The sequence below is a fragment of the Phyllosticta capitalensis genome (assembly GCF_038381095.1).
Source record: "Phyllosticta capitalensis strain CBS 128856 chromosome Unknown BKA78scaffold_4, whole genome shotgun sequence".
Classification (NCBI taxonomy): Eukaryota; Fungi; Ascomycota; class Dothideomycetes; order Botryosphaeriales; family Phyllostictaceae; genus Phyllosticta; species Phyllosticta capitalensis.
The window spans coordinates 1,864,694-1,887,434 of NW_027117442.1; the positions used below are offsets into that span (position 1 = coordinate 1,864,694).

Consider the following 22,741-nt stretch of genomic DNA (forward strand, 5'->3'; position numbering starts at 1 on the left):
GGGCTGAGTCTGGTGTAGGGCTGAGAAAACCAAGCCCGCGGCCACGCCGACTGTCTATATATTTATTCATCATCTTTGTTGAGCAATTTGACTTTCGACGACGATCATTCTACCATCAATACGCCTGTCCTGCATATTTCTTTCGTGCTACCTATATCATTAATCATACAGCATAACTCCGCCAAGCGCCCACCGACCGCCAACCACCAACCGCCAATTGATACTTCGCCATCTCAACATACTGCTCGCGCTCAACACGCAATGGAGGATGCAGGAAAATCAACCCCGTCGAGTCTCCTGTTTTGCATTACTCACGACTGTCCTGATCTGCTAAAATCATCCCAACGCGCAAAGGTCAAAAAACACAAACAAAAACGACAAGCAAGAACCGGAGGCCGTGAGGAGTCTGGTGTAAAGGGAGTCTCAAAAGGGAATCTGAAGAGTGTGTGGTCCAGCCATGTGCAGGGTTGGCTCTCATGTTGCCAGATGAACATTTTCGAGGGCTTAGAAGATGGTGCCAAAATCCTCGTTGACCGTCTGAAGCGCTTCGAGCGGCTTCCTCGGGCTGGACGGCTTGCCATTCTCATCGGCTTTGCGGTGCCTGTTTCAAGTCAGAATTGGGTACAGTATTGTTGGGACTCGAGACGAACCTGAAGGTGAACCCAACAAACAGGCTCTTGCCCATCTTCTCATCCCTTTCGGCCATGCTCTCCAACGCTTGTTGCTTGTCGTACACCTCCTTGTACTTGGCCATGTCCGCCTCGCTGCCAAAGTCATCGAAATAGCCTGCATCCGTCTCGCTGTCCAGTTCGGGCACAAAGGGCGCTTTTTGCTCGCGAAGCTTGCTCCAGTCCACCTCCGCAAAATACATGTGGCTGTGGATCTCCGAGATGCCCTTGAAACGCTTCGACTTGGACGCTACGAGACGTGTAATCAGGTCCCAGGTGCGTTTGCTCAAAAAGTAGTTGGGATCCTCGTAGACCGGCTTCTTGAGCGCTTTGGTCCAATTCTTGAGGTTCTGCCACGTTTCGTCGACCGTAGCACCAGCGAAGGGTGGGTATCCGGCCAAAGCTTCGAAGAGCATGCATCCAAGCGACCAGTAGTCTACGGTAAAGTCGTACTCCTCACCTTTGAGAACTTCCGGTGCCATGTAGTCGGGGCTACCGACAATGGACTTGGCATAGTTGACCTCGCGCTCGCGCAGGGAACGGTAGCCGTCACGACGCTCAGCGGCCGTCCGCTCTTCCATTGGACGTCCGAATGGAACGGCAACGTTGCCGACGGATTCAAGCTTGATGCGCATAGACTCGATTTTTGCAGGGGCAAGCATGCCAGCGGCAAGACCAAAGTCTGTCAACTTGACATGACCGGTACTGTCGATCAGGAAGTTCTCTGGCTTAAGGTCACGGTGGATGTAGCCAAGCTGGTGCAGGGCATCAACACAGCAAAACATTTCAGCAATGTAGAATCGCGCGTGTCGGTTGTGCAGGACTCCAGTGTTGTTGAGCAGTGTGCGGAAGTCGCCTCCGGGAACGTATTCCTACAGATTGTTAGTTGAAGCTATCAGTCTCTTTGCATGCCACCTACCATGGCCAGGTAGATGCTCTTGTCGTCCTGGAATGCATAAAGCAACCGGACCAGCCACTCGCTCTTCGCATTGGTCAAGATGTCGCGTTCAGTGAGCACATGTCTGATCTCATCAAGCTTGAACAAGAGCTTCTTGCTCATGACCTTGAGCGCGCAGACCTCGCGCGTATCCTTCTTCGTCGCGAGATAGACCTGTCCATAGCCACCTTGACCAACTTGTGTGAGGATCTGGAAGTCACCGTGGCGCAGCCTTGTACGACGCTTGCGCAGATTGGCGCGTTCCCGGCCGAGATAGACTTGGTAAGACCTTTCCCATTCCGGATCAGTGAAGCCCTGCGGCTTTGGGTTTTGAGCGTGAAATTGTGCCAAGCGGTTTTGACGGTTGTGGACGTAGGAAAGGAGATCATAGTAGTAGTCGAGAAAGTCTAGTCATGTTAGCTGTGCACAGTGTTTGTGTTGCGGGCGAGCTTACACAGCTGGGTCACGTTGGCCAATCGTCGAACAGCGGGCTTCTGGAGCTTCTCCCTGTCTTCGGGCGAAAGGCCCCATTGCACATTCTTCCCAATTGAGTCGGCGCGGTTGACTGCGCGGTATGGCTCCTGACGCGATGCAGCGGCATGTGTCAGGTAGCTTTCTTTCTGCTGCAGAGCGGGACGGGGAGGAGAGTTTTCCTTGTTTCCCTTGCGCGTCGGGCTCCCGCTGCCCTCTGAACCGTGATCTCCATAAGTGTGCTTGGAAGGCGAAGTTGGCGAGCTTTGGACGGGACGAGCGATCCTGCTAGGAGCGCCGACGGTCGGCTGCAGCCTCAGAGCGTTGTCGAACACATTTGGAAGGTCGGTGGATCCTGGGGGCACCTGGTGCTTGCTCGGGCTTCCCTGTGGCGTGAGGTTGGGAGAGCAGAAGGGATTCGAGGTCGGAGTCTGCGGACGGTCATACATGTCGTTGGCCATGCGATGTTGGAGGGATGGAGGGAGTGGAATGTTTGTAAAGGGTTGGTCCATGGCGGGCAGCTGAGGAGGAGGTGAATGGGTGTAGAGCGGGGCACAGCGACGCGGCGTAGCGGACTGAGCGAGCGCGTCGCGTCCAGAAATGATGCGCAACAAGTGCAGCGCAACGGGCAGAGAGGAGATGACGCGGAGCGATGACAAGAAGCAGTCAGAGAGGCGAGACTTGGTGAGGCGAACAGAGCAGGAGCGGGCTGAGAGGTGTTGAAGACTGGAGTTGATTGTTTTGGGATCAACACAGACCCCTACCCTACCCAGCAACGGATCCAGTGGAACTGCATGCACAAGCTTGGGCCTCCTTGCCAGCACACTCAGCCGTTCCTCCTGTCAGAGAACATGCGACGCAACCAATCATGGATTTCTCGAGGTCGAAATCCATTCCTTCGAAATTCCAGAAACGACCATGTTGTATAATGACTTGCAGCAAAAGTCGTTTAAGCGCAACCGCGGGGAACCAGACGCCATGATCGCCCGGGGCGCCCCGGGGTCATCGTGTGGGGAAGTCTGCCCGATTCAAGTCCAGCAGTCTCCAAGAACTTGAACAGACAACAAGACCAACCTCGAATGGCATTGCATCTCTCATCAGGGTGGGCACTAACTCAATCTCGGCGCCCTAAATACGACCAAAACCTACCTCAATGGATTGTTCCGCAAATAAAGGCCCAAGTTTAAGATGCACAAAACTTGCAGTTGCTTGATGGTCTTCACACAGCTTAAAGGTCCAGACGTCCCTAAGGAGCATTCTAGCATTCGGATAGAGGTCCGAGACTGTTGCCAACAGTTTCATTCCCAACATCTTCCCAAAACAGCTGTCTCTATCAAAAATTGCTGCTTCCAAGTCGACAATCCAATTGAAATGGCCATGCTTCTACCCGTTCTGCGTCGAGATAGATCGAACAAGCTGTACTGCTTTGGAGCTGTCACTTGTTCGTCTCATTCCACACGAAGCCCGTCTGGTATTAGACTGATTCGACCAAGTCCAGGACGGAATCGCGTGGCCAAGACCAAAGACACATGGTAGACCCTGCCTTCTCTGGACCCTGGCAACACCTTGTCCTGCGTCTTTCCAGTTCCTTTCGGACATGCCAGCCATCACGAACCCATAATCATTACAGTCAATTGTTGTTTTAGACAACCATCTTGGTGCTGCGGCATTACAGTGCTCGGAGTTTGCTCGGAGCACAACTGCAGACTCGAGCACACGAATCAGATTGCCTGTCATCAACAAGGTCCTCATTGGGCCACACCAAGATCTATGAATCAAACGCTGTTGACCTATGGACGCCAACAGAATTCAAAAGTCAAAGTGGTGATGGCGGCGGTTGAGGCAATGGGCCGTTCCGGTAGCCGCGAGGCATGGCCGTCCTCCGGCTTTTCCCGGCCAAATTTTGGGGCTCCGCGTCGTCTCTGAACTCCAGAGATTGCTCTCTCTCTCTTCATCGCCCAGCTTCTCACCGCAGTCCGAATTCTTGACCAGGTGTCAATCCACTGCGCCCATCATGCTCAAGGTTCGCTCCATTGCGCGCCCCACTGCCGAGGCCGTCGTCCGCCCAGCACATGCCCGCGCGGCGGCTGTCCCCGCCTTCATAGCTTCCAGGTCATCCGCCAGCTCCCTCTCCGCTGCCCCGCGTTTCCTCCAAACCTCCGCCCTCAGGAACCCCCTTAGATATTCGCAAGCCAACGCCTTCCGATCCTTTGCGACCTCTTCCAAGATGGCTTCCAACACCCGTACCGAGACCGATGCCTTTGGCGAGCTTCAGGTCCCTGCCGACAAGTACTGGGGAGCTCAAACCCAGCGCTCTCTGGGCAACTTTGACATCAACCAGCCTCAGGACCGCATGCCGCCTCCCATTGTGCGTGCCTTTGGTATTCTCAAGGGTGCTGCCGCTGAGGTGAACATGCGCTTTGGCCTCGGTATGTTGGAAAGATGCTGCTACACCATCCAAACTAATCTTTGCTAGACCCCAAGATTGGCAATGCCATCAAGCAGGCCGCTCAGGAGGTCGCTGACCTCAAGCTCATCGACCACTTCCCTCTCGTCGTCTGGCAGACCGGATCCGGTACCCAATCCAACATGAACTCTAACGAAGTCATCTCCAACCGCGCCATCGAGATTCTGGGCGGAACCATGGGCTCCAAGAAGCCCGTCCACCCCAACGACCACGTCAACATGTCTGCCTCCTCCAACGATACCTTCCCGACTGTCATGCACATTGCCGCCGTTCTCGAGTTCGAGGAGAAGCTCCTTCCCGCCATCCAGAGTCTCCGTGACGCCATAAACCAGAAGGCCGAGGCTTTCCAGAGCTTGATCAAGATTGGCCGCACCCACTTGCAGGATGCCACGCCCCTGACTCTTGGTCAGGAATTCTCAGGTTATGTCACTCAGCTTGACTACGGCATTGAGCGCGTCAAGTCGGCCCTGCCCCGCCTGCGGATGCTTGCTCAGGGTGGTACTGCAGTTGGCACTGGAATCAACACCTTCAAGGGCTTCGCTGAGGGTATCGCCGAGGAGGTCACCAAGGCCACTGGCCACCAGTTTGTAACTGCCCCCAACAAGTTCGAGGCCCTTGCGGCTCACGACGCGATCGTCGAGGCTTCCGGTCAGCTCAATGTCCTGGCGACTTCTCTGTACAAGATTGCCCAGGACATTCGCTTCCTTGGATCCGGTCCTCGCTGCGGTCTTGGTGAGCTCAAGCTGCCCGAGAACGAGCCTGGCTCGTCCATCATGCCCGGAAAGGTCAACCCCACTCAGTGCGAGTCCTTGACTATGATTTGCACCCAAGTTTTTGGCAACCACTCCACCATTACCTTCGCCGGCTCGCAAGGCAACTTCGAGCTCAACGTTTTCAAGCCCGTCATGATTGCCAACCTGCTTCACAGCACCAGGCTCCTGTACGACGGCATGAAGAGCTTCGAGAAGAACCTTATTCACGGCCTTGAGGCTGACGAGAAGAGGATCGCCTCCATTATGAAGGAGAGGTGAGCTTTCAGATCTTGATCAATCCTGATGACGTGCTGATTTGAAAACAGTCTGATGCTTGTTACCTGCCTTAACCCCCTGATTGGCTACGACATGGCCTCCAAGGTCGCCAAGAACGCTCACAAGAAGGGCATCACCTTGAAGGAGTCTGCTCTTGAGCTCCAGGCCCTCAGCGAGGCCGACTTCGACAAGGTCGTCCGCCCGGAGCTCATGATTGCTCCCAAGGAGAAGAAATAAACAAGAACAGACAGCTAAAGCCAAAAGCATTTCGTGATGTAAATGTTTCGAAGAATAACATCTTGGACAAAGCATCGCTCGAATAGAAATTTACACTTTCCAATGTCAAACAAATACATCGAAAATCACATTCTTCATAATCCAGAATCCAGGCCGGCAACATCGATGGCATACTCTAACCCAAGATCTAGTTTCTCTGCTCACCGCGAGAGTTTCTCCAAACCACAGCAGATAACTAGAGCAACGCTTGCACAGGAGTACAAGTCATTGGAGCTAACCGGATGGAGCGAAATTACAGGCACGACAGGTACTCTCGATCGAATGAGGAAGCCCTGAGACGGAGGCCGTCATTCCTTTACGAACAGCCGCTTAGCCGCTCTGACTTCAGCTGCGAAAGTCGACCGGACGCACTACTCAACAAGGAAACCCTTCCGTCTGTCATATGCCTAGCGTCAATGGCAAACGCTAACAACAACCCTTAAAACCACGACAGGTCCTATCGATGTGACTCAGGTAGCAAAAATTGCCCGCAGCTAGGATGCTTGTTACCTTTTTCGGCCATGCGAAATCGGGGACTGGTCCAGACGCTTCACCGCTTGCATCGTGAGGCGTCGTCTGCAAAGCCCGCGACACGATTTTATCACCGGCACCAATGGATTCACTATGATCCCTTGCTGACATATCAACAAGCGTTTTCGACCCCGTGGGGCATCTTGCCCCGCGTTGGTCTTGGCGGGGATATTTCTTTGAGCATTTTCGCTGCTCGCAAAATCTGCCCAAGGCCAAGCACCCTCGATTGGAAGCTGAGCAAAGACTGGCTAGCAGTCGCCATTGGAGCTTCAACTCTGAACTGTTAGCACTGATGGAATCTTGGATCTTTCTTGCTCAATTCGTCGTCTAAGTCGTTAAAATCATCATCGCACTCCCATCATGGCGCAATCATTCGGCCATTTCTTTGAAATTGAGGAAGCAAACCCTCCAAAATCCATTGCCGAGCCAGGAAGAGCGCGTCGCAAATCCTCTTGTATCCGGTCTCCCACAGACCAGGAGCTGGACTGCCTTGCCTTTGGAGAACGTCTTGACGGACCGCACTCAACCCGCAGCGGTTACCAGACGCCCAAAACCACGACCTCGCAATCCTACACCGGTGTGCAAACACCAATCACACCAAATGAATTGGAGGCTAGCCATCCGCCAACGCCATCGCACACAGACGCAACACCCCTGGCGGCAACATTTTGGAACCCGCCCATGAACAAATGGCGCGTTCTCTGCGCGTGCGCCGTCTACTTTTCAAACGGACTCAACGACTCGGCACCTGGAGCTTTGATTCCCTTCATCGAGAAGTCATATGGCATCTCTTACGCAGTGGTGTCACTGATTTTCGTAACCAATGCTGCGGGATTCATCGCGGCTGCCTTTTTCAACGACGCTATGGTCACAAGGCTCGGGCGCGCATCGACACTGGCGTTATCCGAGGCCATCATGGCAATCGGCTGCATCATTGTGGTGTGCACGCCTCCATGGCCAGCAGTCGTGGCAGCTTTTTTTCCGCTTGGGTTCGGCTGTGCAGTCAACTTGGCCTTGAACAACGTTTTCTGTGCCAATCTCTACGGCTCCACCATCATCCTGGGCTTCGCTCACGGCAGCTACGGTATCGGTGGGACAATTGGTCCAATTGCTGCCACGGCCATGGCCTCTCATGGCATTGTGTGGTCGCGGTTCTACTTTGTTCCTCTCGGCGCCCGCATTCTCTGCTTGCTGTTCAATGTGTGGGCGTTTTGGAACTACGACAAGGAGGCCGCACCGCCGCTGCTGGCCGAGCTCGAGCGCCTGGGTAATGAGAGGGGAGCAACGTCGGACGCGGAAGAGGTGAAGCAGCGCAACCCGAAGGTGGAGCTGTTCAAGGAGGCGGTTCGGAATCGCACCACGCTTATTGGAGCCCTTTTTATTTTCGCGTATCAAGGAGCTGAGGTAGCTATCGCCGGCTGGGTTACCTCTTTCTTGATCAAATATCGTGGTGGTGAGGCTGGCCAAGTTGGTTATGCCACTGCTGGTTTCTTTGTGAGTGCTTCCTCCCTTGTCCAACGCCGCGACCTCCCACTAACATCATCTAGGGCGGCATCACACTTGGCCGCTTCGCTCTCGCGCCCCTGGCACACCGCTGGGGCGAACACGGCTCCGTTTACTTCTTCGCCGTCGGCGGCATCATTCTGCAAGTCCTGGTGTGGACCATCCCCAACTTGGTCACCAACACAATCATGGTCGCCCTCTTGGGCCTCATACTCGGTCCCATCTACCCCTGTGTGCAGACGATCTTCTCTCGCCTACTCCCTCGCAAGATCCAGGTCCCCGCTGTCGGCTTCATTGCGTCTGCTGGCAGCAGCGGTGGTGCCGTTGCGCCGTTTTTTACCGGTCTTATTGCCCAGGCCAAGGGCACTTGGGTGCTGCATCCGATCTGTGTGAGCTTCTTTGCAAGTATGATGGTTTGCTGGTGGGCGCTGCCGTCGGTGAGGAAGAGGACGGAGTAAGCGAAGGGGATCGGACTGAAGAGGAGGGGTTGTGAAGTGGCTTGGGTGAAATTGTGGACGACTACCGTCTTCGGAAGAGGCTTCGGGGGATACGGCTGTCGAGGTGGCATGTAAGTGAAATTGCACGTTGGCATCTCATTATCGCTCTAGACTTCCAAATCGAAAATTGAAAAATTCCTGCTCAACTTCTTTGTTGAAACAATGTCGCGTTGTCCATCTCAAATCTCACAGTGGCGCATTGTTTCCCACACAACAGACCTCTCCCGCAGCTTGAACAGTGCGAATAATGCCATTCTTTGCTTTTCATGACCAGATAAAATGCAGCCCGAAGACAAAAATGAAGAGTCCAGACCACACTTCACTGCCAGGAGCAGTATTCCACTCGTAGTCGCATCAACCGCCCATCTCTCCCAAAAACCCCCTACTCTCCACAAAAAAATGTCTTCCGGACCTAGGACCCGTCACGTACGTTTCCTACCCACACGACGCGAAATCATCGCCTCGGCGGCCCTCGGAAACTTGCCCGCAGCCACCTCGCAGCTCTGCGCCATCTGCCACGACGAAGGCAAGCCGCTCTACGACGCCTGCGGCCGCAACCACGGCTACTGCGCCGACTGCCTGATCAACTGGGTCAGCTCGTTCGACGACCAAGGTAAGTCCATGGACTACTGTCCGCTCTGCCGCAACGTCATCTGCCAGGCCGAGCGCCGCGACGACGGCCAGCACTTTGCGCTGAGGGTCGCCGCCGCGCGAGCGGCGGTCGAGGCCCAGGCTGCGCAGATGGGTCTAAACGACGACGACGACGACAATGATGATCAGGACGAGGACGAGAACATGGATGTGGACGGTGAGAATGACAGTGACAACAATGACAGCGACAATGATCACAACAGCAATGCTGGAAGCGACGTCGAGAGCGTCGCTAGCGACATCAACGCGCAGTTGGAAGAGCTGGACCGCTTCCTTGAGGGGGCGGACGCCGATCTTAGGCGCTTTTGGTACTGGCTGAGGCAGGTCCTTGCTGTCATCTTGGGCATGCGCATCCTGGCTTGGTATGGCTTGTGGGCGCCGCCCGCGAACCGTTGAAGCAGGTAAGTGGGGAGCATGTAGGCAGGGCCTTTGTAGTCTTGTTTTTACTTTGACGGTAAGTTTTGTGGTAAGTGGCTCATTTTGAGAGTGAGCTTCGTATAATGCGAAAATGTAGTAAGTTCTGCTTTCATTCCAGAGGAAGATGTTCTAGGTGATTGCACTGTTTTAGTCTAGCCAATGCATCGTATACCGCAATGAAGAGCCAATTTAACAGAAGCGACAAGATGTTAAAACTTGAAGCAAGATGCCAAGACCAGGTGATATTATTAGAAATGCGAAGAAAGTCCATTATCGTTTACTTTTTTCCGCTTTGGGTTGGTAGGTGCCTTCCCGTCCCGTCCCGTACCGTCACACATGACGTGGCGCAACGTCTTGATTTGCAGCCTCCAGTCATTGAACCTGCATCCTTCTTTCCATTGCACCACGTTTTCCAACATAGTCGTGCTCTTGTTCGCATGAGCGTTTCAACAGCCAAACGAGTCCTTGCTTTCGACAGAACTACCTCAAAGCGAGTCCGGGCAGCGCCAACTTCCCTATTCGCCTCTTCCCTCGCGACTTCTCTACGGATCGCTTTGATTGCGGAGGAAGACGTCGCGGAATGACGATCTTGTCGACTGGAGTCGTGGATGGCGGCAACTGTTGTCGATAGCTCACAAGGACGACTTTGACCTTCGTAGGAACGTTGTGTGTGCGAAGAGCTAGGAAAAGAGCATGAAAAGCGTCGGTCTAGGATGGTTGGTTGGCGTCTCGGAGGCCCATCGCCTCGATGTCGATGACGAAACAAACGTCCTTGAGCCCGTTCAAGGCGTGCCCCAGCAGGCTGAACCATTCGCTCTCTGTACGCGCGCTTTGGAATTTTGTTGCGCATATGGATGCTGACTTCTCATTCAGCAGAGTCTGATTTTGCGTAAGCACCTGAGACACGAGTCCCTTCAGCACATCGACAGCAATGCAATCCTCAGATGCCTTCCCTTGCTGTTGAAGCGCCCATACCACAGGTATCGTGGTTTCGCGGACAAGGTCAATCATGTCCGCAGCAAAATCCCGCGCAACATGACGAACTTGAAAGGAACCAACAATGTGGATGATCGAAGATTCTGGACTGCTGCCCCACGACTTCAACTGCCTTGAGTTCTGGAAGATTGACGCTTCAAGACCATTCCGTCGTCGCCTCAAGTTTCTCATCGAAGCATAGAACAAACGAGCCTGGTCGGGGCTGATCGATGACGACGAAGCCGTAAATGCCATGATCTGCGAGAGTTGGATGTCGCACACCCTCTTGTTTGTATCGAGTATTCCAGCGTATGACAGTTTATGGCGCTCTTCCCAGCGGTTAGTCCAAGCCTCCGGATGCGATCACTATACTGACCTTCCATCAGCAGCATCGCCGCTTGAAACTCCGCCCTTAACTGCGCTACGTCCACAGGAATCGCCTGCAATTTCGCGACACCATGGGTGATGTTTCGCGTCTCCGCAATATTCATGGCCCTTGCAAGCTCACGGATCTTCAACACTTGATTATCAATGTCATCGACCAAGTCTTGGAAGCCGAGACTGTAAGGTCTGCTGATAGCAGTCCAAGCATGCTTCGCTTTACTCTCACTATACCATTTAGCAGCCCGGGTCGTGAATTTGATGATGCAGACGTAGAGCGTCACATTGAGCTCAACCATGGCATCCGTTTGGAAGAGGAAGAGATAGAGCTCGGTATGTGAAAGCGCGTCCAAGATTTTGTACAGTGCCTTGGCGAGTTCCCGGATCAAATCCTCTTGATTGAGGACTCCCTGGGGCTGTCAGAAAAGAGCCCAGAATTTTCGGCTTTTTCTTCCCCTGGTCGAGGAAGCAAACTCACGATGAAAAGAAATTTGAAGGCGCCCCAGACCAACGAGACGTATTCCGGATGATGCTGAACGAGCGCGTCCAAGACTCCTCCGTAAAACTGGATCTTCGAAGACAACTTCTTCAGCCACTTGCGCGCTTTTGATTGTCCCTTTCCTTCATATTGTCTCTTGGCTTGCTCAACAGCTTTCAGGATGTCGTCTATGGTGTTTTTGTCCTCGAGCCAAATGCGTTTGCATTCATCGTTGGTAAATTTTGATTTGAACAAAACCACAGCGTCGTCGAAAGCTTTTTTGGCAGGGTCATCGCATCTTTGTCTTCAGCACATAGACCGTGCGACGGAAAGTTTCGAGCTTACAAATTAGACCTTGAATATTTGAACAAGGGAGATCGGGAGTTTTTGGGCGATGCAAGTGTGAAAGCAGAAGACATCGCAAGTTTGAAAACCACAGGAAGAGACTGATGATGGGCAAGGCATATGGTGGGGCCTTTCATTTTCCGGACAGGCTGTACATATGCGTGGTGGCGCAGCCTGATCTGTCAGCCTGCTTACATGCAGCCCCCACGCTCAACCTGAGCGAAAGAGCCCCAGCCTTGTCTTTTCACTTTCTCCATCACAATTCTCGAAGTCCTTGAGCGACAATGGCGACTTGAACTCATGGACAAATCCTCTTCACAGCAACCAAACAGTGCTCCCGGACGAGCTTTGCACATTTGGAACCAAGACAACGACACGCAGGAGTTCGCATCCGGAGGGGCTCCGCCTTACACTTTGCCTGAGTTCGAGCATCCGGACAGTGGCTGTGATTATCTGCCACGACGTCTGATTATTACCTCAAACACATAATATTTGACGGAGGACAACAGTATGTTAGGGAGTAGCCCCTTGCCACCACCACCAGAAGCTGAGTTCGACCACAGCAGATTCAATTTAAGGCGCGCGACGGCGATTTCGAAAACAACGGGGAAAGCTCTGCAGCACACATGGACAAGCCCACAGAATGGTTTGGGCGCACCTCGCCAATCAAAGAGGAAGAAATGCGGCGGAACCCACAGCGTGAAGACATGCAGCAAGTCCAGCAGGTCCGGCCCGATGTCCCAACCACACAACTCAAAGGCCATGCCCTCTCAGATTATCAAATGCAATTAATGCTCCTCGAACAGCAGAACAAGGAACGGCTGCGTACGGCGAGAGAAGAACAAGACCTCAGCGATATGCTGGAAGCACAACAAAATGACCGCGGTATACTGATGCAAGACGCGCCTCATCCTCATGATCCATCACAGTCTCTAGTTCTTCCCACAATATCACAAGACCTGACGGCAGGACAACGTCACGTAAGAGACCTTTGGATGGCTGGTCTTGCGCAAAAGCTTGGCTTATACGCAGTAAGTACGCTGAATACTGCTCGATCGCATGAAGCAATGACAGATCTCGTAGGGAGGCCCGCCTGCAGAAAATCGTCCAGATGATTCAAGTTTCGAAGATGAAGAGACAGAATTCCCACCCCCTCCCCGGGTCAGGGGGAGGGTCAGGAGGAGGGTACCAGACCCGCCGGACACAAAATCGTCATTTCGAGGCTATCAGTCTCTTGGAAATGAACCTCCCTTGAATGAATGGGCGAGGTTTTCACATGCTCACGCGGAAGGTAGCTCGGCCGTTTCTGGATCTCAGACCAAACGGAATTTTTCTGCTGGCGCAAATCATGGCCAGGACAAGCATCAAACGAATGGCTTATCTCTGCGGACCAGAGACAGCATTGGTGAAGATCTGTCAGAAGACGATAGAAGCATTCATGGAAATCTTGAGGCAGGAGTTGGAGGGCGACGTCAAATCGACTCCAGGTATCCAGGAGAAGTACATAATTCGTCTGGATATGAAAACCACACCAAGAAGTCTCAAAAAGCTCCATTATTCGAAACCCGTCTGGGAGATATCGACTGGAGGTCCCACCTTTGCACCGTCCTAGGTATTGACAAGACGACCCAGGATTCATTTCTTCTCCAAACAATTCAGGAAAGTGGCCCACCAGGTGCTTACTTCACGACTCTCCATAAGGTCTACTGCCAAGAAAACGAATCCGAAGTGTGCTATGAGGATAGACCACATCAATTCGATCCAGCCAGTGGAAAAAATCACCTAAACGGCCAAGTGATTGCCGCAAACCATGAGCTCTACATTGAACGTCATCCTGGACTATCATTCATTGTCTACAAATCATACACTTGTTGTGGCGAAGATGACCCAGCAAAGCCAAAAACCGAAGCCGAACCGGCCTCACCGAAAGAGTCAATCTCGATCGTCTCTGATCATCTGGTCGAGTCGCTCAATAAAGTGGCCAAAAGTTCTACGAATCGACACATGTATCCCATCTTCGAGTGCGGGCGTCGTCTTGACGCTCCCTACCCCTGGGTTTTTTATGACCGTTCATTTCTGGCTGCATGCATTCCCAAACTCGACTCAAGGTGTCAAACACATCTTCAATGCTTCGAGGATTACATTTCCCGACGAATGGACACAGAGTATACCGAAGTGCAATCACTTCTCTCCGAGGGACTTATTTCCGCAAAATACGTCCCCTATTTATTTGTGAGTTTTCCAGGATCCCAATTGCTTAGCAAGAACCTTTTGTACCTAACAGACGCAAAGATTCCAGAGCAGACCGTGCTGAAGCGAGATCACAAGATGACAGATGCGTACGACTTGGCATTTACCCAAGTATCTTGGCCATCCGAGTACATTGTCAAAGACGTAGAGGAAAGCGAAGGCGTCAATGAGCCAAAGCAGAGGATCACCTTGATCCTCCAAGGGGAATTCTGGGAGTTCGATGGTAAATTCTACACTGATAAGCGAAGTGTTGTCCTTGAACATGAAACCACGAAAGGAGAGAGCTTCCCAATCGAAAGCCTCCCACTGTTCCCAATACAATTTGGGGGAAAAGAAAAAGCTTTAAAATTGAAGGAAAGAGGGAGGAAGCTGTGGAGGTGTCGACACAGAAAATTGATGTCCTACACTGGATGGGACTATACCCAAAACGACCACTTCGTAAGACCCTCTACTTACTCTTCCATAAAATCTGCGGTAGGAAGAGGCTGACCCGTAACAGGAAAATGCACGAGTCATGATTGATAGACAGATGTACAGTAAAATGCACAACTCCATCTCCCGAATCAACGAACCTGAAATCAGTATTGATACCGAACCACCAAGCGAGGATGTTTACCTCCTCCTACCACCAAACACTTATGGATACGTGATGCGCGAAAGAAAATGGCGTAAGTATGCCTACAGAGCAGTGGACCAAAAATGTACTCACGGATGGAATAGACAACATCATGGTCGAACATATGTCCGAAGTATCTTGGGACAAGGACGCCTTCGAATCGCTTGTGATGGAAACTTCAACAAAGGAGTTGATTAAAGCCTTGGTTATGAGCCAAATCGATCCATCGCAGGCGACTGAGCTTATGAGCGACAAGGGAAACGGACTCATCCTTCTCTTGCATGGTGGTCCTGGCACCGGCAAGACATTGACGGCGGAAAGTGTGGCTGAGTACACCAAAAAGCCACTTTACCGTATCACTTGTGGAGATATCGGAACGACTCCCTCGGAGGTAGAGAAATATCTCAATGTCGTTCTAGATCTTGGACGGCGATGGGACTGCGTAGTGCTGCTCGACGAAGCCGAAGTATTTCTCCAGGAGCGCTCACTCGAGGACCTGGCCAGAAATTCGCTAGTTTCAGTCTTCCTCCGCGTACTCGAGTACTTCCAAGGAATCCTCATCTTGACCAGCAACCGCGTCGCGACATTTGACGAGGCGTTCAAGTCCCGAATCCAACTCGCGCTACACTACGAGCCTCTGGGCAGAACGCAGCGGAAGCAAGTGTGGCAAAACTTTATCAAGCGACTGGAGAAAGTGGCCGGATCTACAGTTGACACCGACGACTTGCATCGAAATGTCGACAAACTGGCTGAAGTCAACATGAACGGTCGCCAAATTCGGAATGCCATGACGACTGCGCGGCAGCTCGCCATGTTCAAGAAGCAGCGCATGGACTTTGACATACTCAAATACATCATAGGGGTATCTCAAAAATTCGATGAGTACTTGGATGAGGTCAATGGTGTTACAGGGGAGCAAATCGCGCGGGAATTCCGTATCAGGTAGGCGGGACGGCGGTCCTGGAAACGGCTTTTCGGTCATTTAAATTCCTTTCGTAGTCCTAAACAGATTGATGTCACTAGAAATTTGTTGAACTCTTTAAGCAAGCATATGGCAAGACCTTCGAATCACAGCAATTCGAAAAATTCGGGAACAGCGCATTGATTTTGAGAATACTGATCTACATCATCGTGGTATCCCAAAAGTCCGACAAGACGTTGTTGCGTCCCTCGACCAAACAGCCGGCGCGCATTCCCATTTTTTTTTTGTGATTTTGATGTAAGCGGAGCCCCGCGACCTCAAGAGGAGAAAGGAAGAAAGCGCGTCGAACCCATCGCCATCGTCCTTGCCCTCCTGGAAATGTCTGATCCGTCTCTTAAACCCTCAAACAAGCCCGACGATGGAAGTCGTCGAAGTCGATGACGATTGAAGAGGCGGCGTCGTTGGTGTCGCAGAGCTGACCGTCAGTAGAGTACCTCGGAGGAGGCACTTTACATGACGGTGCAGTAGAGCTTGGCGCCGTTGGCAAAGGGGTTGGGAGACTTGGCCATTTTGAAATGTTGAGTGGTAGTAACGACTGTAGAAAGTGGTTGGAAGTTGTGTACCGAACTGTGTTGGTGAAGAAGAAAACGACTTTGGGGGGCGTGGAGCATGAAGCTTTATAGCACTTTCGGATCTACGGCATGGCGACGGTATTTTGGCAGTTTTGCAGAGAGACGAGCTATTGAGAACTTGTTTCGGTGGTGCGAAAGCTATTGAGTTGTGCTTTGGGAAAGCGCCGTCTTTGTCATCGCGACTGCGATTCGACTGGGTCAATTAAGAGACGAGGTCTTGACATGGGAGGTGCGGTACACACACAAAGCGCCGCACGACTAACAAGCGCGACCAAAGAGTATTCAGAAGTCTGCAGATAGAGAGATCTACTGCACCCAGATCCAACCATTCGAAGATTCCATGTGCGGAAAAGTCGTAGCTGTCTGCTACTATTCGCCACCATTCCAAGGGAGAGCGCGACGAAATTGGACATGTCTTTGTAATTTCAATAGCATCAGTTCGTCATCTAGTCTTTTGCAATCTGCATGCATTTCGCCGCCACGTGGGAACGCCAAAAGAGAACGTGGAAGCCCATAAGCCATTCCGAAAACCACAAAATACAACTCCGAAAGCTCATGACGCCTCCTAACGCCCCCAAAGAAATGCTTGAAGTCGAACGCCGGAAATGCCATCTTTTCTTCCATTCTCTCTTTCACATCACCACCCTAACGCCTCTCCCACACCTCTCACGCCAAACATTCCCTTGCCCTCACCCTTTCCCACAAGCTTCTGAGCCTGGACAACACCCCGTCCGATCGCCGCATCCACAACCGCCGCACTGCCGCACGCAAGAACAAACGCATTCTTCGCGTCGCCCCTACCACCGCGGACAAGCTTCGGGACCAGACTAGCGAGATCCGGGCGTCCGCCAAAATGTACACGTGTGTTTTGTGGCGTTGTGAGGGCAAGAGAGGGGGAAGAAGGCGAAGGGGATGGACATCGTGATGGAAAGAGGGTGGAGTTGGTAGAAGCGAAAGACGAGAGAGACGCCGATTTGGCATGTGTCGGCCGAGGGAAACGTGGAGGAGGCGAGAGAGTGCGCGATTTTGAATCGTCTGGTGGTGCGCTGGGAGTGGTCAGCGCGTCCAGCGCTTTCTTCTTCTCCTTTTCAACGGTTGACGAAGCTGCGCTACTAGATTGCTTTGATTCTGGCCGCGTAAGCGTCACTGACGATGCGGATGCAGAGGCAGAGGCGGAAGCGTCGCTGCCCCTTGTGACATAGACATCAACGACAAGACTCCCGCTTGATGCCGCAGCCATGGAAACTGCAGCATCAAGCTCTTCCCTGATCCACGCGAGTTGCTCCGCCTGTCGTACGATCCAGACAAGTCGGATGTCTCTGACGCGGCAGTCATGCGAGCCAGTGGCGTGTGCGAGCGCAATTTGCGCTGCCAGGTGTGAGGCCCATGGAAGGGTTGAGGCGATGCCCGTCCCGCTGGCGACGAGAACGACGCTGTCGTAGAGACGATGGATTGGTCCGAGGTGGTCACCATAGGGGCCGTCGATGAGGGTGCGTAGGGAGGTGGCGGTGTGAGGGCGCTGGGATTCCATATCTCCGTGTTTGTGTTTCTCTGAGAACGTGATTGAGGTATGATCACTCCTTGCGCGCTCGGCCAATTTATGCGTGAAGCCTTTTCTTTCGCCAACAAGAAAGACGAGCTCGTTCGCTTTCTTCGGGCCGGGGAGCAACGGATCATTTGCAGCAGGGATTGACGCAATGCTGAAGGGATGATTGTCTTTGAGTGAGATGCCCGGAATGCGCATAAAAGCGTGTTGGCCCGGCTTCCACGTCACGCTCTGCGGGACACGAACAGTAACTCGCGTCATCTTGCCTGGAAGCGCCTCAATCGTCGTGGGAAAGCCGAGGGGTTGCCCCTTTCTGAAGGCTTGGTTGCGGTGCGTCATCCGTAGTAGGGCGGACGCTACCCAAAGCCCGAAGGAGAGGTAGATGTAGATTGGAGACATGTATTCGCCATGGATGTGCCACCACAACAAGCCAAGGAAGCAAAAGGCGAGGAAGAAGTGGGTGTATGCGAAGGACTCATAGAAGCGGGAGCGGAACCAAGGGACAGAGAATAATATCATGAGTAGGAAGATGAAGTATAGGATTGTACCAGATAGCTGGATGTGTAAGCTTGAGCTTTCAAGCAGCTATCAGAGTCACGTACCTCGCGTTTCTTGTCTATGAAGAGTTGAGCCAAATGATCATAGCCTCCGTCCTGGACAGGAGCTACAAAGTGTGGTACCTGGACACAGGTCAGCCGAGATCAAGTAGCAGCGGGATTAGCTTACCATGTGCACCGTAGCCAAAGCAAAAATCAAACCTCCGACATATCTATGATAGATATTGAGCCTTGCATAGCTGGATCCAGTGAAGACTGTTACAATGTTGACTTTCCCTGCCAGGGCGATCAGGAGCGGCATCAGTGCCGAAATGATCATGGCACATCTGATGGAAAGGGGCGGGGATCCGTAGCGGAAACGAGAACGAAGGTAGGGTTGCTCGGGAAATATGAGACAAGTCGTGAAGATGGTGCTCAGAGAAAGCAGAGCCAAGACACCAAAAGACGGGAGTTCCAATCTCTGGAGGCGTCGACCAGTGAAGCGGCGGTAAATCAAGGAACGATATGTGGCGACAAGTCGATGACTCAACGAAGGACAGTCTGAGGGACGCTTCTTCCGTCGTCGACCAATGTAGTAGATCGCCATGCGGATCAAATGAGCGAGAACAAAGATCAAAACCCAAGATCCGTAGTAGCAGAGCATCCACCAGCCGTAGTCGATCTGGCTCATCAACGGAATTTCATTCTCAGATTCGTTGAAGCCCTTCGCAAAGGCATCGCAGGACTTGTTGGTACAATGAGGATCGGACGCCGGTAAATCGTCGAAAGGGACACCCTCTGGTAAGGGTTCGTTTGGCCACCGAGACATAAGGAGGTATAGAGTGTTGGTACAATGAGAAAGGTAGTAAGTACCGGGGAAAAGAAGAAGGCGAGTCCACGCTCTGTGGCTCTGCAATAGAGTACGGCCATTTTAGATGATATAAAAACAAACGATGGCGGCGGAGTGGTCGGGGGACCCGATTGGTCGTGGCTATGTACTAGGGGTAACTGTAGCTGTAGCCCCCTTGCCCTGCTTGAGGTTTTGCTCATACCGTGGCTCGAGTCATTATTCAAATCACTGAACCTTTGCTCAGATGGTCGCCAAGTTCCTCGCCAAGTTCGTTTTCCAGTCCTTTGCTGACGGTCTGTCTTGTGGCTTGTCTTGCGGCTTATGTTGCGCTGATTCTGCGGCTTATTGCGCATTTCGTCATACCGCTCGTCGCGTATCTGCCAAAGAGACTGGACAAAAAATCGGCCGAACAAGTGATTATTCATGATTGCAGTGATGCTGGAGGCTCCCCAGGAACTTGGCCGCTCGCTAGAAAATGCAGACACCACGTCACATGGATGTCAAGTGGGTGTGATCGAGTGCTATCCGTCAGTCCCTGCAGCCAATGGACGCCTGTGCAATGTCAACATGGGGCTGTACCCAATCGTGTCATCATAAGAGCTGGAGGGCTGGTCAAAATAGAAATGCCAAAGAGACTGCGAACGGCAGCATCGAGAGAGCTCACTTATCGCCGACGCATCCGCTCTCTAGAAGCCTCTGGTTCTCTCCTGATCTCCCAATTGGGAAAGCGGTGTCGCCTAGATATCTTCGACGGTGCTGGCGTGGCTCCGCAGGCATGTCTCGAAGCTCGTATCTCCCTGGACCTCTGCTTCGGCAGTTACATTAGGCTTCGAAGGCCCCATGGAAAGGCATTTGTATCAGATCGAGCTGAAGGCTACCTATAGTCAGGGTCAACATACTTTCCATAGAAGACGGAACCACCCACAAAACTAGTAAAATGACCGTTGGGAATCCAGTCCATCTAGGTCGGACATTTCCCCGCCGGTACGGATAGGAAGCATGCTCTGCGTATGCAAGTGCGTTGGCAATCCGAAGCGTAGATAGGACACTGAGGAGCTTGCGTACGCCTAGTCGAATTCAGCAGGTGGCTAAGTAGCCAGTAAGCTTATAAAGTGGCATACTGTCAAGGCCGACGATCAATACGCGCCACAGCAACGTCAGCTTCACAATGCGCAGGCTGTGAATTTCAGCAGTCAGTCAGGTCCCTTTCTCCAAAGGCAGAATCGATGATAAGCACTTTAATGCAGCCAGGTGGCCTATCATCTTGTTCCTTTCGTCGTCCAAGGGGTAGGGCTGAGACTTGATGGGCTTGTGATTGATGGGCTGTGGCACAGTTGAGCCGCACAAAGTTTCCGCTCGGTTAGGAAACTAAGAATGGCTTCAAGGTTACGGGACGCGTTTGTGGCCATCCGTCTGGAAAGGTCTCTGGCCGGGCCGAAGCATGGTTTTCGAATCTTGGCCTCGATAGAAAACTTTTTAACATCATCGTGCAGCTAAAGCATTCGGCACTTGGTCGGCACTTGAGAATCCCACGTGCTTCAGTCGAAAAATGATTGACTTGTAAAGGAGACGGTCGAAAATCAACACTGCTGATGATTGAAAGACCTCAAATCTGCTGAGGATTCAGGGGGGCACTAAGAGACAACGTGTTCGTCTTATGAGACTGTGCCTTTGAGATCTGGTCAGTTCCGGTCTGCGTGAGTTCTTGTCAACACGAATCGAATATTCCGGAAAATCCGCAGGGCACCTGGGGTCGCGCGTTGTCAAAGCTGGGGTCTTGCTCCACATTTTCCGAAAATCTTTTAATAAAACACCTGCGGCTCTAGCCGGCACTGCATCTCTCTGCGTATCAAAAGTCTTGATCGATACACTCCTTTTTTACGCAATGCAAGCAGCATCGAAGACTTGTCTACTCTTCATAGACAGCTGCTACAGGACCAAGCCCAACGACAGTTAGTTCTTCACGTACAGGTCGACATACTTGTCGACATCCGTCTGCTCCAACTTGCTTTGATCCATGCCGAGATCGACGAGCTCAGACACGCGGCTCTGCGGATAGTGCGGACCAAGATGTCTCTTGTACTTTTCAAGAATGTGGGGCTTAGCCTCATCTCTGCGCCATTTGTGGCCGAGAGGAGCCTCGACCACTTCTTCCTCAAGGACAGTGCCATCCTTGAGGCGGACGGTGAGAGCGTTTGCAATTGTACGCTTCTCTGGGTCGTGGTAGTCTTTGGTGAACTGGGGATCCTCAACGCAGCTGATGCGCTTGCGTAGAGATTCGAGGAGCTGGGAAGTCGCCGCCTCGCTACCATCTGTGTAGTCCGAGGCTTCAAGTCTGCCAAAGACGAGCATCGTGGCTACCATGTACTGTTTTGTGTCAGCCCGTCAGTCATTCTACCATCTCAAGTCCAACTCACCTGGACACAGTGGTCACGGTCAGCAAAGTTGTCCATTGGCTTCAGCTGCTTGTCGATGATGCGGATGCAGGCCTCGTGTGTGCGATTCTGGACCGAGTCAATGTCCTCCGCGCTCTTGCCTTGGTCCTTGAGCTTCTTGTGAATGCGCTCGGCAGCTTCGACGGCAGTCTGCGAGTGGAATTCGGCTATGCCAGTTAGCATTCATTTTGATCCCCTTGATCGGAGAAAAATACCAGGATAGGAAACCTTGAAGAGGACGTTCTCCATGATGTAGCTTCCGTAAGGCCTCTGGAATTCAAACTTCTTGCCACCAAAGTTGACGTCGTAGAATCCCCAGGTGGGCGCAGACAAGACGGTTGGCATGCCGCCCTCGCCCTTGAGCACCTTCAAGACGAGGTTGACCGCCTTCTCACAGGCATCACCTGCAGCCCACGACTTTCTCGACATTGTGTTTGGTGAATGACGGTAGGTACGCATAGACTGTCCATCAACCCATGCCTGGGAAACAGCATCCCTGGTTTGAGCCTCGGTCAGACCCATCATCTTGGAAACTACAGCAGTCGAGGCAAGCTTGACCAAGACTACGTGGTCCAAGCCGACCTTGTTGAACGAGTTCTCGAGGGCCATGACTCCCTGGATTTCATGGGCCTTGATCATGGCCTCGAGAACATCCTTAATCTTCAAGACCTTGCCGTTGCCGAGCTTTCCACCAGCTCGGTTGGTCCTTGAAATCCAGTCGGCCACAGCGAGGATGGCACCCAGGTTGTCCGAAGGATGACCCCACTCTGCCGCAAGCCAGCAGTCATTGAAATCCAACCAGCGAATCATTGCACCAATGTTGAAAGCACCGAGAACGGGGTCGAGCTGGTATGGTGTGCCAGGCACGCGGGTTCCGTTGGGGACGGATGTGCCCTCGACAACGGGACCGAGGAGCTTTGTGCATTGGGGAAATTCGAGGGCCTTCAAACCACAGCCCAGGGTATCAAGAAACACCCAGCGAGCAGTGTCGAACTAGACGATGACATGGTCAGATGGAGCTAGGCACATCAGAGACAAAGCTTACAGCCAGGGCGGAGTCTATTTTGTAGTTGTGCACATATTTGGCAACATCGACGATTTCGGGGTCGAATTTGTTGGCGCCGGCAGGCACAGCGGTAGCATTGTCGCGGAGGGTCGGCATTGTGGAGAATTTTGCGGTGGTTGTAGGTCGAGAGGTTGAGAAGATGTGGGGAGCTGAGACGCTCAACAAGCCAGCGGGTCTAGCTAAGCTCGGAGCTTGAAAACGGCGGGAGCGAAGAGAAGACGAAGCTTGACGACAGACGCTTCGACTAAGGGCAGACATGATCA

At 52.6% G+C, this 22,741-nt stretch overlaps 8 protein-coding genes across 8 annotated transcripts; 4 read left to right on the forward strand and 4 right to left on the reverse strand.

Annotated features, from left to right (window-relative positions):
• Positions 1-83: 83 nt before the first annotated feature.
• On the reverse strand, positions 84-2,808 carry BKA78DRAFT_311990 (serine/threonine protein kinase-like protein). The gene is made up of 4 exons (XM_066888262.1): positions 2,060-2,808; positions 1,588-2,012; positions 651-1,540; positions 84-601 (listed from the first exon to the last, which is right to left on the reverse strand). Exons 1-4 carry the CDS (start codon positions 2,586-2,588, stop codon positions 505-507), a joined length of 1,941 nt encoding a protein of 646 aa, XP_066745610.1. The 5' UTR covers positions 2,589-2,808; the 3' UTR covers positions 84-504.
• A 1,282-nt stretch (positions 2,809-4,090) lies between these two features.
• BKA78DRAFT_352085 (L-Aspartase-like protein) lies at positions 4,091-5,808 on the forward strand (the record flags this gene model as incomplete). The annotated part of the gene is made up of 3 exons (XM_066891288.1): positions 4,091-4,505; positions 4,553-5,570; positions 5,622-5,808. The coding sequence occupies 3 exons, from the start codon at positions 4,091-4,093 to the stop codon at positions 5,806-5,808; spliced, it is 1,620 nt and encodes a 539-aa protein (XP_066745611.1).
• A 930-nt stretch (positions 5,809-6,738) lies between these two features.
• BKA78DRAFT_249513 (major facilitator superfamily domain-containing protein) lies at positions 6,739-8,339 on the forward strand (the record flags this gene model as incomplete). Its single annotated transcript, XM_066884482.1, has 2 exons — positions 6,739-7,872; positions 7,926-8,339. 2 exons carry the CDS (start codon positions 6,739-6,741, stop codon positions 8,337-8,339), a joined length of 1,548 nt encoding a protein of 515 aa, XP_066745612.1.
• A 126-nt stretch (positions 8,340-8,465) lies between these two features.
• On the forward strand, positions 8,466-9,425 carry BKA78DRAFT_368709 (uncharacterized protein; the record flags this gene model as incomplete). The annotated part of the gene is made up of 1 exon (XM_066892642.1): positions 8,466-9,425. Exon 1 carries the CDS (start codon positions 8,658-8,660, stop codon positions 9,423-9,425), a length of 768 nt encoding a protein of 255 aa, XP_066745613.1. The 5' UTR covers positions 8,466-8,657.
• A 729-nt stretch (positions 9,426-10,154) lies between these two features.
• Positions 10,155-11,699, reverse strand: BKA78DRAFT_294811 (uncharacterized protein; the record flags this gene model as incomplete). The annotated part of the gene is made up of 4 exons (XM_066886403.1): positions 10,155-10,750; positions 10,798-11,218; positions 11,281-11,584; positions 11,626-11,699. 4 exons carry the CDS (start codon positions 11,697-11,699, stop codon positions 10,155-10,157), a joined length of 1,395 nt encoding a protein of 464 aa, XP_066745614.1.
• A 164-nt stretch (positions 11,700-11,863) lies between these two features.
• BKA78DRAFT_379104 (uncharacterized protein) lies at positions 11,864-15,437 on the forward strand (the record flags this gene model as incomplete). The annotated part of the gene is made up of 6 exons (XM_066892931.1): positions 11,864-12,133; positions 12,189-12,656; positions 12,709-13,857; positions 13,918-14,313; positions 14,375-14,543; positions 14,596-15,437. The coding sequence occupies exons 2-6, from the start codon at positions 12,252-12,254 to the stop codon at positions 15,435-15,437; spliced, it is 2,961 nt and encodes a 986-aa protein (XP_066745615.1). The 5' UTR covers positions 11,864-12,133; positions 12,189-12,251.
• A 1,133-nt stretch (positions 15,438-16,570) lies between these two features.
• Positions 16,571-19,215, reverse strand: BKA78DRAFT_120490 (ferric reductase NAD binding domain-containing protein). Its single transcript, XM_066882416.1, has 3 exons — positions 18,318-19,215; positions 18,194-18,271; positions 16,571-18,146 (listed from the first exon to the last, which is right to left on the reverse strand). The coding sequence occupies exons 1-3, from the start codon at positions 18,954-18,956 to the stop codon at positions 16,683-16,685; spliced, it is 2,181 nt and encodes a 726-aa protein (XP_066745616.1). The 5' UTR covers positions 18,957-19,215; the 3' UTR covers positions 16,571-16,682.
• A 1,715-nt stretch (positions 19,216-20,930) lies between these two features.
• Positions 20,931-22,736, reverse strand: BKA78DRAFT_249629 (2-methylcitrate dehydratase-like protein; the record flags this gene model as incomplete). Its single annotated transcript, XM_066884491.1, has 4 exons — positions 20,931-21,344; positions 21,395-21,579; positions 21,628-22,405; positions 22,458-22,736. The coding sequence occupies 4 exons, from the start codon at positions 22,734-22,736 to the stop codon at positions 20,931-20,933; spliced, it is 1,656 nt and encodes a 551-aa protein (XP_066745617.1).
• Between the last annotated feature and the right edge of the window lie 5 nt (positions 22,737-22,741).

Coding starts and splice junctions, on each gene's coding strand:
- BKA78DRAFT_311990 (XM_066888262.1), bottom strand. CDS start 2,588: ATGGACCAACCCTTTACAAACATTCCACTCCCTCCATCCCTCCAACAT. Junction 1,541..1,587: donor AGAGCATCTACCTGGCCATG/GTAGGTGGCATG, acceptor AACAATCTGTAG/GAATACGTTCCCGGAGGCGA. Junction 602..650: donor TTTGTTGGGTTCACCTTCAG/GTTCGTCTCGAG, acceptor GACTTGAAACAG/GCACCGCAAAGCCGATGAGA.
- BKA78DRAFT_120490 (XM_066882416.1), bottom strand. CDS start 18,956: ATGTCTCGGTGGCCAAACGAACCCTTACCAGAGGGTGTCCCTTTCGAC. Junction 18,272..18,317: donor CTTTGGCTACGGTGCACATG/GTAAGCTAATCC, acceptor ACCTGTGTCCAG/GTACCACACTTTGTAGCTCC. Junction 18,147..18,193: donor TCATAGACAAGAAACGCGAG/GTACGTGACTCT, acceptor TTACACATCCAG/CTATCTGGTACAATCCTATA.